This window comes from Pyrus communis, chromosome 4, assembly GCF_963583255.1.
Source record: "Pyrus communis chromosome 4, drPyrComm1.1, whole genome shotgun sequence".
Taxonomy (NCBI): Eukaryota; Viridiplantae; Streptophyta; class Magnoliopsida; order Rosales; family Rosaceae; genus Pyrus; species Pyrus communis.
In genome coordinates, this window is record NC_084806.1 from 279,611 (window position 1) to 293,936 (window position 14,326).

The 14,326-nt window shown below is 38.5% G+C and overlaps 3 protein-coding genes and 1 non-coding gene across 4 annotated transcripts; 1 reads left to right on the forward strand and 3 right to left on the reverse strand.

Moving 5' to 3' along the window:
• Nucleotides 1-2,123: 2,123 nt before the first annotated feature.
• Nucleotides 2,124-5,042, reverse strand: LOC137732088 (uncharacterized). The gene is made up of 3 exons (XM_068471381.1): nucleotides 4,361-5,042; nucleotides 3,864-3,994; nucleotides 2,124-3,308 (listed from the first exon to the last, which is right to left on the reverse strand). Exons 1-3 carry the CDS (start codon nucleotides 4,616-4,618, stop codon nucleotides 2,543-2,545), a joined length of 1,155 nt encoding a protein of 384 aa, XP_068327482.1. The 5' UTR covers nucleotides 4,619-5,042; the 3' UTR covers nucleotides 2,124-2,542.
• A 1,115-nt stretch (nucleotides 5,043-6,157) lies between these two features.
• Nucleotides 6,158-9,985, reverse strand: LOC137732022 (superoxide dismutase [Fe] 3, chloroplastic-like). The gene is made up of 9 exons (XM_068471306.1): nucleotides 9,827-9,985; nucleotides 9,524-9,659; nucleotides 8,522-8,611; nucleotides 7,957-8,148; nucleotides 7,345-7,516; nucleotides 7,039-7,112; nucleotides 6,939-6,965; nucleotides 6,757-6,780; nucleotides 6,158-6,674 (listed from the first exon to the last, which is right to left on the reverse strand). The coding sequence occupies exons 1-9, from the start codon at nucleotides 9,919-9,921 to the stop codon at nucleotides 6,549-6,551; spliced, it is 936 nt and encodes a 311-aa protein (XP_068327407.1). The 5' UTR covers nucleotides 9,922-9,985; the 3' UTR covers nucleotides 6,158-6,548.
• An 821-nt stretch (nucleotides 9,986-10,806) lies between these two features.
• LOC137730833 (photosystem II stability/assembly factor HCF136, chloroplastic-like) lies at nucleotides 10,807-13,624 on the reverse strand. Its single transcript, XM_068469816.1, has 9 exons — nucleotides 13,216-13,624; nucleotides 12,812-13,047; nucleotides 12,495-12,625; nucleotides 12,150-12,282; nucleotides 11,869-11,991; nucleotides 11,687-11,761; nucleotides 11,462-11,577; nucleotides 11,115-11,199; nucleotides 10,807-11,030 (listed from the first exon to the last, which is right to left on the reverse strand). The coding sequence occupies exons 1-8, from the start codon at nucleotides 13,553-13,555 to the stop codon at nucleotides 11,133-11,135; spliced, it is 1,221 nt and encodes a 406-aa protein (XP_068325917.1). The 5' UTR covers nucleotides 13,556-13,624; the 3' UTR covers nucleotides 10,807-11,030; nucleotides 11,115-11,132.
• Nucleotides 13,625-13,739: 115 nt separating this feature from the next.
• Nucleotides 13,740-13,812, forward strand: TRNAA-AGC (transfer RNA alanine (anticodon AGC)). Its single transcript has one exon. It is a non-coding gene; the product is annotated as a tRNA-Ala (tRNA).
• The last annotated feature ends 514 nt before the right edge of the window (nucleotides 13,813-14,326 follow it).

Consider the following 14,326-nt stretch of genomic DNA (forward strand, 5'->3'; position numbering starts at 1 on the left):
CCATCTATGAGGTCCCGAAACTAATTTTATTGATTTTTAAAGTTAAAAAATAGTAAAAATAAATATGAACATAAGGCCCCTCAAAAATATTTGGGTAAATTATATTTTACCACCTCAGGTTTGAGGTCTATTACAACATCGTAGAATATCTTCAAAACATTTCACTTTCATACCTTAAGTACTATTTTATTTCAATATAATACATCCATTACATTTTTCATCTATTAATCCGTTAAGAGCTGACGTGGCTACCTCATTTGTGCCACGTAGCTGCCAAATTTATGCCATGTAGCCAAAAAAAAAAAAAAATTTATACATTAAAAATATTATAATAATTTACCTATTAAAAAAACAAACAAAAAAACCTGAAAGCCCAGAAACCCATTCCCCCGACCACCTCTCTCTCGTCCATTCTTCACCTCTCCTCCCATCCAAAAACCCACTCCACCCCCACCTCCCTTGCAACCCCAGCAACTACAACCCTAGACTGCTTTTCCACTTCCAGCGCTCCAACCCATCGTCCCCAAAATCTCCTTCCAGCTTCTCCCTCCTCAAGTCCACCCTACGCCTCTCCAAAGTAAGCATCTTTTTCCACAATCCTCTTTTCATAATTTCCCTTTTTTTTTTTATCAAAAAAAAATTCAACACAAACCACCACCAATCTCTAACTTGGTGTTGTTTCGGGTTCAAGCTCGGCCGAGATCGCCGTTGTGAATTCACTCATGGGTCGGTCCGCTGCTCTAGGATCCAGGTCGATCCGACTCGAAGATCTGTACGCCGGAGAGGAGCGAGAGTTGTTAGTCGAACTGGAAGTACCGGTTTCCGCCACCAGCATGGCTGCCAAATTTGTGGGGTGTGGGGGTGGGGGGGGGGGGGGCGGGGTGGTTGCGGGGGAGGTGGGGGTGGGGTGGGGTGGGTTTTTGGATGGGAGGGGAGGTGAAAAGAGTGGAGGAGATGGAGCTGGTCGGGGGGAGCGGGTTTCTGGGCTTTTAGGTTTTTTATTTTATTTTTTATTTTTATAATAGGTAAATTATTATAATATTTTTAATGTATAAAAAATTATTTTTTTGCCACGTGCCACAAATTTGTCAGCCACATCAGCTCTTAACGAATCAATGGATGAAAAATATAACGGATGTATTATATTGAAATAAAATAGTACTTAAGGTATGAAAGTGAAATGTTTTGAATATGTTGTATAAGGTTGCAATAGACCTCAAACCTGAGGTGATAAAATGTAATTTACCCAAAATATTTTTATGTCTCTGAAATGTTTGGAATGCCCTAAAATTACTTCTATGGAACATGTGGTGCGATGAGAATGACTCGAATTTTTACTTATATTATTCTCGTAAAGATTTCCAAATCGATTGCAAAACATGGGTTATAACTCACAGTTTTTTTTTTTTTTTTTTTTTTTTTTTTTGAAAAAATCGAAACTTTTAGTTGTAGGAAATATTTTACCTGGGAGTTAAGGAAAATGTTGCAAGACTTTTGAAATGTTCTAAACATTTCATGTGTCGGAGATGTTCTAAACATTTTATGTGTCATGAAACTAATTTTTAAAGTTGAAAAATAGGAAAAACAAATATGAACCAATAAAAGTTCCCCAAAATATATTTTTATGTGTCAGAGATGTTCGGAATGTCATAAAATTAATTTTAGGAAACATATGGTGCGACAAATACTAACTTATAATGATTTTTGTAAAAATTCCCAAATTGATTGGAAAACTTGGGTTATAACTCACATTTTTTGTAAAAAAAGCGACATTTTTAGTTTTGAAAAATATTTTGTGTGAGAATTAAGAAAAATGTTACAAGACTTTTGAATGTGATAATATCATCTATTATGTTCCGAAATCAAATTTTCCAAGTTTTTAAAGTTAAAAAAAAAAATTTAACTAATTGAGGGCCTAGCAAATGTATTTTTATGTGTGGCGTGACTAAAACGACTCGAATTTTGACTTCTAATGAATTTAAAATATGGTAAAAATTATTGATGAAACGAGATTAAAAAATGAGAACATAAATAGTATCGGCATCTATCGCAACTCATCCACGCAATTTGTATCTGGGAAATTTGGAGGAAGAAGGAAAACAAAAACAAATAGGGAGTAAATAAAGAAGCAAAAGAATTAGGTGGTATAATCAATGTATAAGCATATTGTTGCAGAAACCTAGGGAAGGAAAGAACCAATATACATCCTCTACAATGTGCCACAATGCTTACAAGTTTGTCCAACAAATTATCTAGTATTGTATTCTTCAATCTGCATATAAAATCGGTTGCTTCCCTCAATCGTTCATCCGCCGGCTTCGGCCGGTAACCTGGTACCTCTTTCAAAATCATAAGCACGGAACTGTGTTCCATCAAATAGAAAATCCACATGTATTGCAATGATTAATGATAAAGAGTCTTATTCAACTCTTGTCCCAATTTCTTGTTTGTTTCTATTTACCACTCGAATGCTTGCTGGTAATGATGTATGATGCGATAAATATGGATCAAAATTGGCAGTCATAGTGTATAATCAAGTGAATTAATCAAGTGCAGTTTTTCTTCGACCTGTCATTGGCTTAGGCAAACCATCAAATATTGGTTTCGCAATGACTGCAGTTGAAAAGGCTTGTAAATCTGGCTTCAAACTCCACTTTGATGTTGACCAGATGGATGCAGAACCGATACTCTCGTGATCCTGCAAACTTGATGTGCTCGACGACTTCCTCACTCCAGATAATTCATCTGCTATAAGCGAATCACCCAGACCTACTGGTATAGGATTCAAGCCACCAGCTTCAACATCATTTCCTAAAGCAGTTCTATTAGCTGCTGTGGGTCTAAGGGCCAAGCACTTCCCTGTAATTGCTGAAAACCCGGCATTGCCGCTGTTATCTCCCAAAAGCTTCTCAGGGGTGCGAGAAAAGTCTGCTTCAGATTTCTGACGCCTTCTAATTCGCAATGGATCAGAGTCACCATCAGCAGGCATGGAATCAGAAAGTTCACTATTCTCATCCAATTTAACTAAGCTTCTTGACTTTCGAGGTTGGCTCAAAGGTTGGTCAGAAGCTGTTGAGGCTCCAAGGAATGGTCCATCTTCTAAATAATGGGCACCTCCATTTTTGTAGACTGCCATTTCAAAACCTTCAGTTATAGAGTTCTGATTTCTTGGTTTCAGCCCGTAATAACTTTGTAATGAGTTCATAGCCAAGGAGGGTTTCTTCGTAGGAGTAACTCTAAGGGACCCGAATGAGTTAAACAGATCACATTGTATGCTGCGAGGTGGGGTCTGGTCGGAACTACTCTGGCTGTATAAGCAAGTGTTAACATGGTAAGTCACAAATCAATCACAAACAAAACACGGTACAAAATAATAAAATGACTCAAATGTTAAGCAATATTTAAAGACTAAAGAGAACCTATTGACCTTTTTTCGTTCTATATTCACTGAGAGATAATTGACCTGTAATATATATCTTGACATGTTACCTAAAATGCACACTGCATTAGACCATAATCACCCAAAAAATGCATTCCCAAAAATGACAAAACTTTGTGATCGAGGCTGCCCCATTCAAGAAAGAAGCAACATCTCGAATGTGACACAAAATGTCAGTTGAACACATTGACAGCAGATTAATATGAGAATCTGATTTCCAAGTGCATTTCCTAACAATAGGTGCAGATCCAACTGCTCCCTGCCCCAACCATGTGCTTCACTTATTTTGGGGAAGAACTAGAGGTGTAATACTGTTATGTTTGGGATACAACTTCGACCTAATCATATATTCAGCTACCGTAAACAAGTTTACAAACCAAAAGTCAAATAACCAAACAAATTAAGAATAGAGACAGATAATTACCCTGGTGTCTTGGAACCGTCTGATAAACAAGGGGATGGAGGATGCCTCCCAGGTAGTGGAATCTGAAGAACCCGGAGGCCAAACATTTGGCGATCTGTAACAAGGCCGTTAATCTTTTTGATGTCGGCCACCTACAATATCACCAAAACATTAACTTATTTTCGACAAAAAGCTCGATAATCGAACAAGCAAATAAACAAAAATCAAATGATAATCAGGCACATTGCCGAGATATCTGAAACACAATGCCCCTTTGGAAGCAATAAGAACATCAAAACTGAAACAATTATTCGCATTCCCAATTTGCCATTGACTACATCAGCTATGAGCCTCAAACATTTCTCAGAATCCAGCAAATATTCGATTAACCAACAAAAAACGACACAGAAAAACCCAGAAATTCAAAACAGTAAATGAAGCAGAAGAATTCCAAAGTTCACATGTATTTTGGAGAAATGCAAAAATCAAAAGCGGAGATGAGGAAATGGAAATGGTACCTCAACGCCGTATTTGATGGCGACGCCAGCAAGCGTGTCGAATTTGGAAACGACGTGTTCTATGTATCCTACTCCTCCGCAACCGACCAAAGCGGGAGAGGAAGACCGTGGCGGCGACGAAACCGGGAGAAAAGGGGAAGACGAAGAAGAAGAAACCGACATTGGATTGGTGTTGGTGTTATTGTATCGGTTATGCAACGAGGAAGAAATCACCTGATCTGCATGACTACAACAAAACTCGCTTTCCATCTCCCCCATTCACTTCACCTTCACTTTCACATTCGCAATCCGTTTCCCTCCCAATCATATGTCATACCTCTGGATTCCAAGTACAAATACGAATCTGAGAGGAAAAGCGATCGACATCGTTCGATTCTCGAACAAAATCGGAATCCCCCAACGCAGACGAGAGATCTAATCTATTGGAATTTGACTGATTCACCACCGATCGAATCAACCTGATGAATTGCAATCTGTCTTCCAAATGCAGCGTGCGATTTCTTCAATTCGTCGATTCTTCAATGCATAGTTGGTTGCAGAAATTGAACCTCGAATGGATGATGATATGAAACGTTTATCTGCCGCCTCCTCCTCCTCCTCCTCCTCCCTTGTTCCTGAGATCTTGCGTCCTTCTTTTCCTCTTTCCGTTTTTACCTTCTCTTACGCTTTCTCTCTCTTAAAATTTTAGATTGCGGATTGACCGATCAAGGATACAGGATGACGTCACCCCACATCCCAGGCTATACTTTCTTAATTTGTAGTATTTTGGATGTAATTTATACATTTTAATTTTCAAGAAAACTAATGAAAATAGTTAGAAAATTTTAAGCTTTAATGGTAATAATAAAATAAAGGATAAAGTAAATAGTAATAAAATTGATTTTTTTAGTGTAAAAATATAAGTTTTCGTTAAAATAAACAGTACTAGGAATTTTTCGTTAAAGTTTGCTTGATTTTTTCCTAATTTTGTTTTGGTTTTACCCTTTATTTTTTGCTGGTTCTGTTTTCTTATTTGTTTTTTTCTACTTGATATCCATCGGTTAGTAAATGAAAAGTACTTCCTAACTAAATTCAGTTTTAGTCCAAAACCAATCACAATTATTCAAATGGGCTGTCGTTTTTTTGTTTGACCTTTCATTTTACTAAGCCAGCGCAAATCATGGAATAATCTCAAAAGAATTTTACGGGTTTATTCTCTCACCATTTTCTTTTCAAAACGAAGAAGACCGTTAGACCTTAGACCAAGTTTTGGCATAAACAACATTATATAGTGCAGGGAATAGTTTACATAAAACGGATTTATCACCATCATGTATTATCTGATTGTTTTTCTATCGAGCATCTTGGAGAAGTAAAAACTAATTTTGCCGCAAAGTCAAAGGTTAATGCTTTCTTTTCCAGTTTCTAGCATTCCTTGTTGTCCAAGCTGCTTCTAGTCAATGGCGCTAATTGCTCTCATAATTTAGTTCCGGTTGCCACCTCCCTAACACCAGTTTCATTATTGTTACCTAATTCCGAATTTGTTCATAATTTATTGCCTGCAAGCCTCTACTCAACCTAAGTAACGAATCTACGGATAAAAATAAAAATAAAAATAAAACTACTCGGATACAAGTCCACACTACTATTCTCGAAAGTGACCATAAAAATTATCTGCATACCATGACATATGTGGAGGCCCCAGATAACGACTTGGTCCTCGTTTTTATAACACTTTATGTGACAGACGATTGATTTTGACGTGCTTAACCTTCATGTAACTAATGTGATACAGCAAAACGACTTTAGCCAGCCAACTTCATCATCTCGTGTCCCTAACATTGATTTAGCAATCGCCTCATGAACCATCAGTCAGGCCATCTCTTATGGCTGCTTAAACTGATGAGTAAATAGAGAATAAAAACCAGGCGTTATGTAACGTAACAATGGAAACGCTTGTTCTGCTCTAGTACACAATGCACCAAAACCGTGGTCATATGCTTTATCTATTTGGAGTTACTCTCTAAGGTGGTTGCATCTCTCATACCAAGACCGTTGTAGATGTGACCAATGGCACAAAACCGGCATTACATATTTTTATGGAAAAATGGTCCGAATCCAGCTCAAACCCTAGCTGGACTCCCATAAACTCATTGGGAAGCCTCTTGATAGTAGTTAGCCGCAAAATCCTGCCGGTGTTACAAGCCTTCTAAGCCACAGGGATGTTAGGTTCGTTTAAATTCACAAAGGCCTCAGCTCGAGCCATGCGTGCCATTGCCGCATTCCAAGACACAAGATGGTTCATAAATGTATCCACGTACTTTCCCCTGTCATTCTGTTAACAAGTTACCCAAGCATCATTAAAAAAATTAGAGCCAGCTAGTGGAAACTAAATGAAGTTTGATACCAATACATACCTTGAAATCCAGATAATAAGCATGCTGCAAGAACGAAAGCAAAAAGGAAAAAGTATTAAGCATATTTAAGAAAATTTCATCTCCCTCCCACGAGAGAGAGAGAGAGAGAGAGGGGGGGGGGGGGGGGGGGGGGGAGGGGCGGGGCGGGTAGAAAAGAGCAGAGAGCGAGAGATATCATTTACCTCCCAAAGATCCAAACTGATTATTGGCTGCAGGATAAGAGATAATTAAACTGCTGAAATAAGTGTCAGAACAAAATTGGGAAAAATTGATTTTACTTACTATGTCATCCCAAACAATTGGGCAAATGGCATTCGAAGTTTTAATTATCTGAAGTCGTCTCTCTTCTCTCTTTACTGGTAAAATGAAACAAGGAAAATTATCGGTAACCAGAGGAGTTAATTAGCAAACAAGGTCACAAGATGAATTCTTTGGCAGGTTAGTACAGAAACTTAGTGCTCTTGAACTTCAAAAAATTAATTTAAGTTTGAGATTACCCAATCAATGAATATGAAGAAAATTCACTCTTTGAAATTCCAGACACATTAACTCACACATGTTCAGAAATTAACATGAGGAAGGACTTACAAACAAGCCAAACCCAGCCAGAGCCAAATAGTGTAAGTGCTGCTTCTGTAAACTTCTCTCTGAAATTTGAAAAGGAACCAAAATCCTTTTCTATCTGCTGGAGGACACCCAGTTGGGGCATGTCTCCTCCTCCCGGTTGCATGGACTCCCAAAAGAAGTCATGATTCCACACCTACAACGATAAAGTCAAAGGATGTCATCTCACAATCCCCAAATTAGATGTCGAACAAAGTCAACTTTCCTTGTTGCAAATCACTTTACGCAACATGTCACTCGTTTGCAACGTTTTTTCATGCTATGACCAAGACTGGACTTCAAGTTAGCGAGTCTTAAACCAGTCCGAAACTGCACTAAACCTTTAGGAACAACCTATCAGGAAAACTAAAAATTTGAACAAGCTTTAGAATCAGTTCTGCTTCAGGCTACACGATTGTATCACATATTGTCCGGTGGTAGTACATTTGAGCCTAAGAAAGTCAACTAAGCATATAACAGCCTGTAGCTAAACGTTCCACATCTTTGATCAGTGACCCCTGTGCAAGCTCATTGATAGCATTTAACAATGATCCAGTCAAGAAAGGTATACAAATTAGCTAACGATTTTGTAGATACCTGAGCAGCGTTGTTAAATTCAGGTAAAGGATTCCCATTATTATATGTTGCTTTGACAAGTTCATCGAAAGTGTAGCCATATAGTACGTCACTCTTCTCCAGCTGTTTGTTCAGACCTTCCACATAGTTTCGATGATGGCCTCCCCAGTGAACTTCCAATGTTCTTTGACTCATATACGGCTCCAAAGCATCCTGAAAAAAGAAACATTACAGTTCAGTCAAGGAAGAAGATCATATGCATATTGCACGCATAATGTAAATACATGTATGTATCATCACGTGACAAGAATAAGCAGCTCAAATCAGAATAGTAATCTCTCCACAGTAAGATTTACAACACGAGATGGATAACTGTCACAACTGAGGGCTTTCATAGAATCAAATGCTACACCACACAAACTTCAGAAACCAAACAATCAAATTACAAAAGTATCTTGCAAATCCAATCAGGTTACAACAACCCGAAAAACTTGTCTTGGTGCACCTAATGTGACATTAGAAGCTGACTTGGCCAACCCGATTTCATGTCCTTAAAATTGGTTTAAGGAGAGAGTAGTTTACTTACAAGTTTATAAGGAGGTTTCTTCAATCCATAGTAAGCGACAACTCTAGAAGCTCTTGGAGACCCACCGGGCTGTCTTTTCTGCTGCTTGCACTGAGAACATAGAGAGCCAACAGACACGCATTCTATAACCAATTGTTGTGAACAAATAACCACATCTTATGGCACAATCGAAAATTTGAATTCATTACAACTTACAAGGGGCAAATAAACGCGGCAAACACAAACGAAACTACAACAAACTATATGGAAAAATTGTTGAATAGTGGCCAAATTAATGGCCACTTGGCATCCACTCTCGGTTAGTAAACAAAGGAAAAGAAAAAAGGTGGACATCATTCCTTGTTTTGGGGAGAAAAGGGAAAAGCAACAACACCTTTCATTATTGTGTTTGTTGTCATCAACACCCGTGAGTTTTAGCCTTTGTTGAAAGGCAGATGGAATTGGGTTGTTTCGGCTTTTTCTTTTGCAACTTGACAAGTGCTTGTGCTTTAGGAGAAAGAGAAGAAAGAGAGCCTTTTCTTTTTGGTATATAGGGAGAAGAGCTCATTGTTTTCGGATGTGGGGGGGAGCGGCAGATGAGAGAAACCAGGGAGAGCATTCGGCTCTCCCATTTGAATATGAGCTGCTCCTTCCCACCATTTGTAATAATCCCATTTTGTTAGTAATCACTCAATCAAAGATGTTGGTGCTACTTGTGTAGCTTTTGGGAGAGAAGGATTTTGATATGTGTTTCTTCTTCTCCATTTGTTTCTTAGTTTGAGTGAGAGCTATTGGTTGTATGTGGGATTTGGGTTTGAGAGTTAAAACTCTATTTGTAATCTCCTTTTGACATTAGTGGAATTTCCTCGCCGTCTCGGAACTGGATGTAGGCTTACGCCGAACCAGTATAAATCCTTGTGTCTTTTGGATTATTTGTCTTGTCATATTTTGCCGTATTAGCTTTGGTTTCATATTTGAAGCTTCCGCACAACAAAAATAGCAAAGTACACTATAATTATGTACCGGACGAGGAAGCTGGGGACGCTTAAAAGAGTGAGAAAATTCGGTAAATAAACGGTGAGAGGTTGGAGGTGAAGGACTAGAAAAACAGAGTATCATTGCTCCTTTAATTGCTCCCCTCGCACTCAAATATGCATGTCTGCGAGATTACGATATACGGATAATTTAATTAAACCTTTTTTTTTTTTTAATGGAAATAATTTAACTGAAATGAAGAAGCTAAATTTGAGGGCTGACATGCTTGAACAACAGAACATTAACATAATTGAGAGAGAGAGAGAGAGAGAGAGAGAGAGAGAGAGAGACCTTGGTAGTTGGTGTTGATGAGGAGCGGCGTCCGGTGGGTTGGGTGAGGTTTTCCAATTCCCGCTACAAGTACAGAAAGAGTGAGAAGCCTTCATATGAAGGGAAGGGGGGGAGGTTATCGTTTCGTCTGCAGCTTCTGTTCATTTGTTTACTTTTTCGTCCTCCTATCATTGCCAATTTACATTCTGACCAGAAAATCACTGTTCGTTCGACTCAGGTCCATTTGTTTACTTTTTCGTCCTCCCATCATTGCCAAAAGGAAAATCGAAGATTTTAACTCCCCGGGGACGGAAAAGGACCGGATCCTTTCCTTATGAATCTTGGGAATTTCGTGATCCTAACCGTTCATCGTACATTGTGTGGTCAGAAATTATTTTAAATTTTAAAATTTAAAAATAAATATAAATAGTACTTATCAAAAACTAACCGCACAATATACGATGAACAGTTACAATCTACAGGATCCTTATGAAAAGGATAAGGCGAGGATCCTTTTCTCCCAGGGACAATATAACAAAATTGGGAATTCAAGATACTATCTTTTATACCATTTATTCTTTTAACATTCCTATGAGAGTATAAGAGTATTTCTTTCTAAATATTGAAAATTTAAAATACACAATTAGATTTTTAAGTGCCAACAACTATTTGTTTCATTTATCCACTTTTCGATTTTGCCACGTTTTCCTTGTACCAATTTCGTGGTATACCATTTATCGTCTCGTCTGGTTTTCTTTGGTATGGACATTTCGAATTCGAAGTTGCTCTTTTCTCTAGAGTAGAAAACCAATAAAAATTTAGGAAAACTAATGAAAAGGATTTGAAAACTTTAAGTTCTAACAATAAGGACAAAATAAAAAGTAAAATGAATAGTACCTTGATTGACTTTTTAGTGTTAAAATATGATTTTTCATGAAACTGAACAGTACCGCGGACTTTTCGTTAAAACTCTCTAAAAATTTACCTAAGAAGTCAATCAATGGATGGATAGATCCCTTTCAAATGGCTCATACGAATTCTCTTACTGTGAGCGTGTAAAAACATATTGCAAAGTATGAGTCCGCGGAAGGTAATAATTACAGAAAAATTACAATATGAAATGAATGAGGCATTGACCCCTCTCCACTTCGCAGCTTTGGATACCTGATCGATCATTTATGTGCTATGTCACGAGTACAAAATTGCAAAAGCACCATTCTTAAACCTGCATAAATGCACATGACAATGAACGAATCTAAATGACGAGATGATATATCTTAGAACCCCCAAGAGCACTTAAAATAATTACCGTGCGTAGATTAAAACTTTATCCAAGATACCGAAGCAAGACCCCGTCATTCCCCAGCACAAATCCTTTTTTGTCATCAATAAACCTGCAGCAGTATAGAAATTATAACACAAAGTTGCAGTATTTCAAATCCACTGAAAAATCTCTCGCGGTAAGATCGCTAAAGGGAAATGAATTATTATTGGCACTCCATAAATCTAATTGTGCACTCCAAACTTTCTATATTTAGAAAGAAATATACTCTTATACCCTCATGACGAGTGCCCAATCAGATTTTTGGAGTATCAATAATAGTTCTAAAGGGAATACCAAATTCACAGACAAACGTCTGGAAAGATTAGACTTACTTTACAGAGTATAGATTCGCTGCAATATTGTCCGCTGCTTTGTCACGTGTCCATGTCTTGCCACCATTGGTAGTTTGCAGTAAGATCCCACTTCCCCCAGCTGCCCAAGCCTCATCCTGCATGGTACAAAGAGTCACTAAACATGTAAAAACTAATTACACTAGGAGGGTTCAGATTACAGTAATTGAAGGAGACCCGCACGCACATGAACTGTAAAACCATTACCTTTGATCGGTACCCGACATCAAGAATGCCAAAACCCCGGCTTTGGACTGGAACTTCTTCAAAATCCTCAGTTAACTGAAACAATAAGCAATAGCTTAGCTTCTGTACTACGAAAGTGACAAGGTCACAGGGTGAATTCTTCTTGCATGATAAGATTACAGGGAAAAACAGTATTTACTTACCCCGGTACCTTTGCTCAGATAAAGTCCCCCTCCACGAACAAGGAGCCAAAGACCACCATCAGCTCTCCATCCCATGTTTTGAATTCTTCTTGCAACTGTTCTGTTATGTGGCTGCCAGTATGGCTGAAAATGTAAAGAAGGCAATGAATCAGAGACTTCACAATTAACATGAGTGCATGAACATATCCCATAAACTTCAGATTTTCAGGGGGGTAAAAGCTAAAACCACAGTGATTAGACAGAAGGAAAAAGCCATATTGCATAGAAGAGGAGAAACTCACCTGGCCAGGCTCCCAAGTGAGATAGAAGTTACCACGGCTTGAGACAGCAACATATTTTCCATCGGGTGAGCGATTCACAGAATTAAAAGTTCCGGTGTAGTAACTTGCACCACTAATTCCACTAGACACTGTTCTGAAAAAGCAAAGGAGACACATGAAACTTGTCGCCTTTATATCATCTATAAGACTATAAAAGAGCAACCAACTTATGAAAATCTGAGGAAAACTAAAAGAACCCATCACAGATCTTCACGATAAACGTAAAATCTAAAACTTTGAAATATTTTGTGAACATCTTAAGTATTCAACAATAATCTTTAATCCAACCACTGAATGAAAACATACCTATTAAGGGTAGCGGAAACAGTCTCCTGAACAGCAGCCCTCCAGTTGTAGCCTCTATTTGATGTCACATAAATTGCACCTTCGTCAGTCACCATCTCTGCACTCTTCTCACCAGTTGCCTTTATATACACCTGGAAACATTACAACAGATTGACTTATCTCAGCTTACCTATATCCAAACGGAAAACAATGTTGATTACTTCATCCAATGTTTTGATTACTTCATAAGAAACCGCATCACCTAGATATCACTTAAATCGCATAGAATCATGCTAAGAAGGGATATTTGAGACTAAATAAGCAATAGAAAGGTTTACCATATCTCCAGGAAGCTGAGAGCTTAACGGTATCCGTTCCCAGCTGTCTCCGGAATCAGAAGTGTGCAAAAGAATTGCAGGCTTTCCAACAATCCAACCCTCCTTCCCTTTGAAGCTTATGGCATTGAATCTGTAATTAAAATCTTCATCTTCCGCTGACGGAATCGAACGTGGAGCCCAAGTTTCTCCGCCATCCTTCGTCTCTAAAAGGGTTTGCCTGGTCCCCAAAAGAAAACCTACCCACAGAAATTAACCAACAAATACTCAAATTTAATTCCAGATAATATGAATTTTAGCATTAACTAACAGCACTTGGAATTTTATCGCATGCATTTTCTGAGGAACCAAACAACAAATTATGGGGGGGGGGGGGAGAGAGAGAGAGAGAGAGAAAGTGGGTTTACCATGCTTGGGGTCCTCGGGTACAAAAGCAATGTCGAGGAGGACGACCCCCGGGTCGATAGGAAGGGAAACTTTCTCCCACTCCGAAAGCGCGGGATCCTCCGCCTTGGCCGGAAGTACGGATCCGAACAGCGGTAAAGTGGTGAGGGATAGAGACAGCGCCGCCGTCTCAGAAACGAAGAGTCTGCGACTGACAAGGGAAGAATCGGAGGACGAAGAAGAAGCTCGAGGTATAGATAGAGAGGTCCGGAAATGGCGAGGAGTGGTTGCGAATTCAAGAGAGGGTTTCAGGTGAATTGTTGGTTTGGAGAAGTCCGTCGTCAGTTGCAGAGTAGGCGCCATTTACTCTCTCTCCTTCCGACAATCCCTCTCTCGCTCGCTCGAGTCTAGACCCCTCTTATCTCTCTTATCCGGAACAAAGATACATGGCTTCGCGGGTGATTTCGGAAACATCCACGTGGATAGGCCTTATAAAGTATATATTATATGAGTGTATAATGATTAAAGCAAGAAGGAAGGATCAACAGGGGATGTAGCTCAGATGGTAGAGCGCTCGCTTAGCATGCGAGAGGTATGGGGATCGATACCCCACTTCTCCATTTGTTTTGCCTAATTTTCTGTGTTTTAAATTCCTTTTTTTTATTTATTATTATATTAAATTACGGTTCAAGTTTTGAGTGTTATTGGACCTTCATACATCATTTTTAAAACATTTCAATCTCATTTTGCAATTTTACACATTTGTTATTTTTTTGTTTTATATTGTCAAATGATAGATTTATTTAGTGTTATATTTTCTGTTAATTTAACAATTAAATAATGACGTGCAAAACATGGTATCCACAATTTTTGGAGGCCAAATTTGTGTCATGGGCTTCCCCTTTTCACCTGCTCTACAATTACCACATAAGTTTGCGCATCAATGGAAAAAGTCCTTTTTTTTTTTATGGACTAAACATCGAAACCTAAATCCATTTTTTTATGAGAGACCCAATTGAAAAACTCTAAGCATTTCATGGGTCTTTATCCAATTTCTTCAAAACATATAGTACTGCATCAGTGGGGAGTGATGGGAAGGAATCGGATAACTCGTTCTCCAACTCACTGAACCAA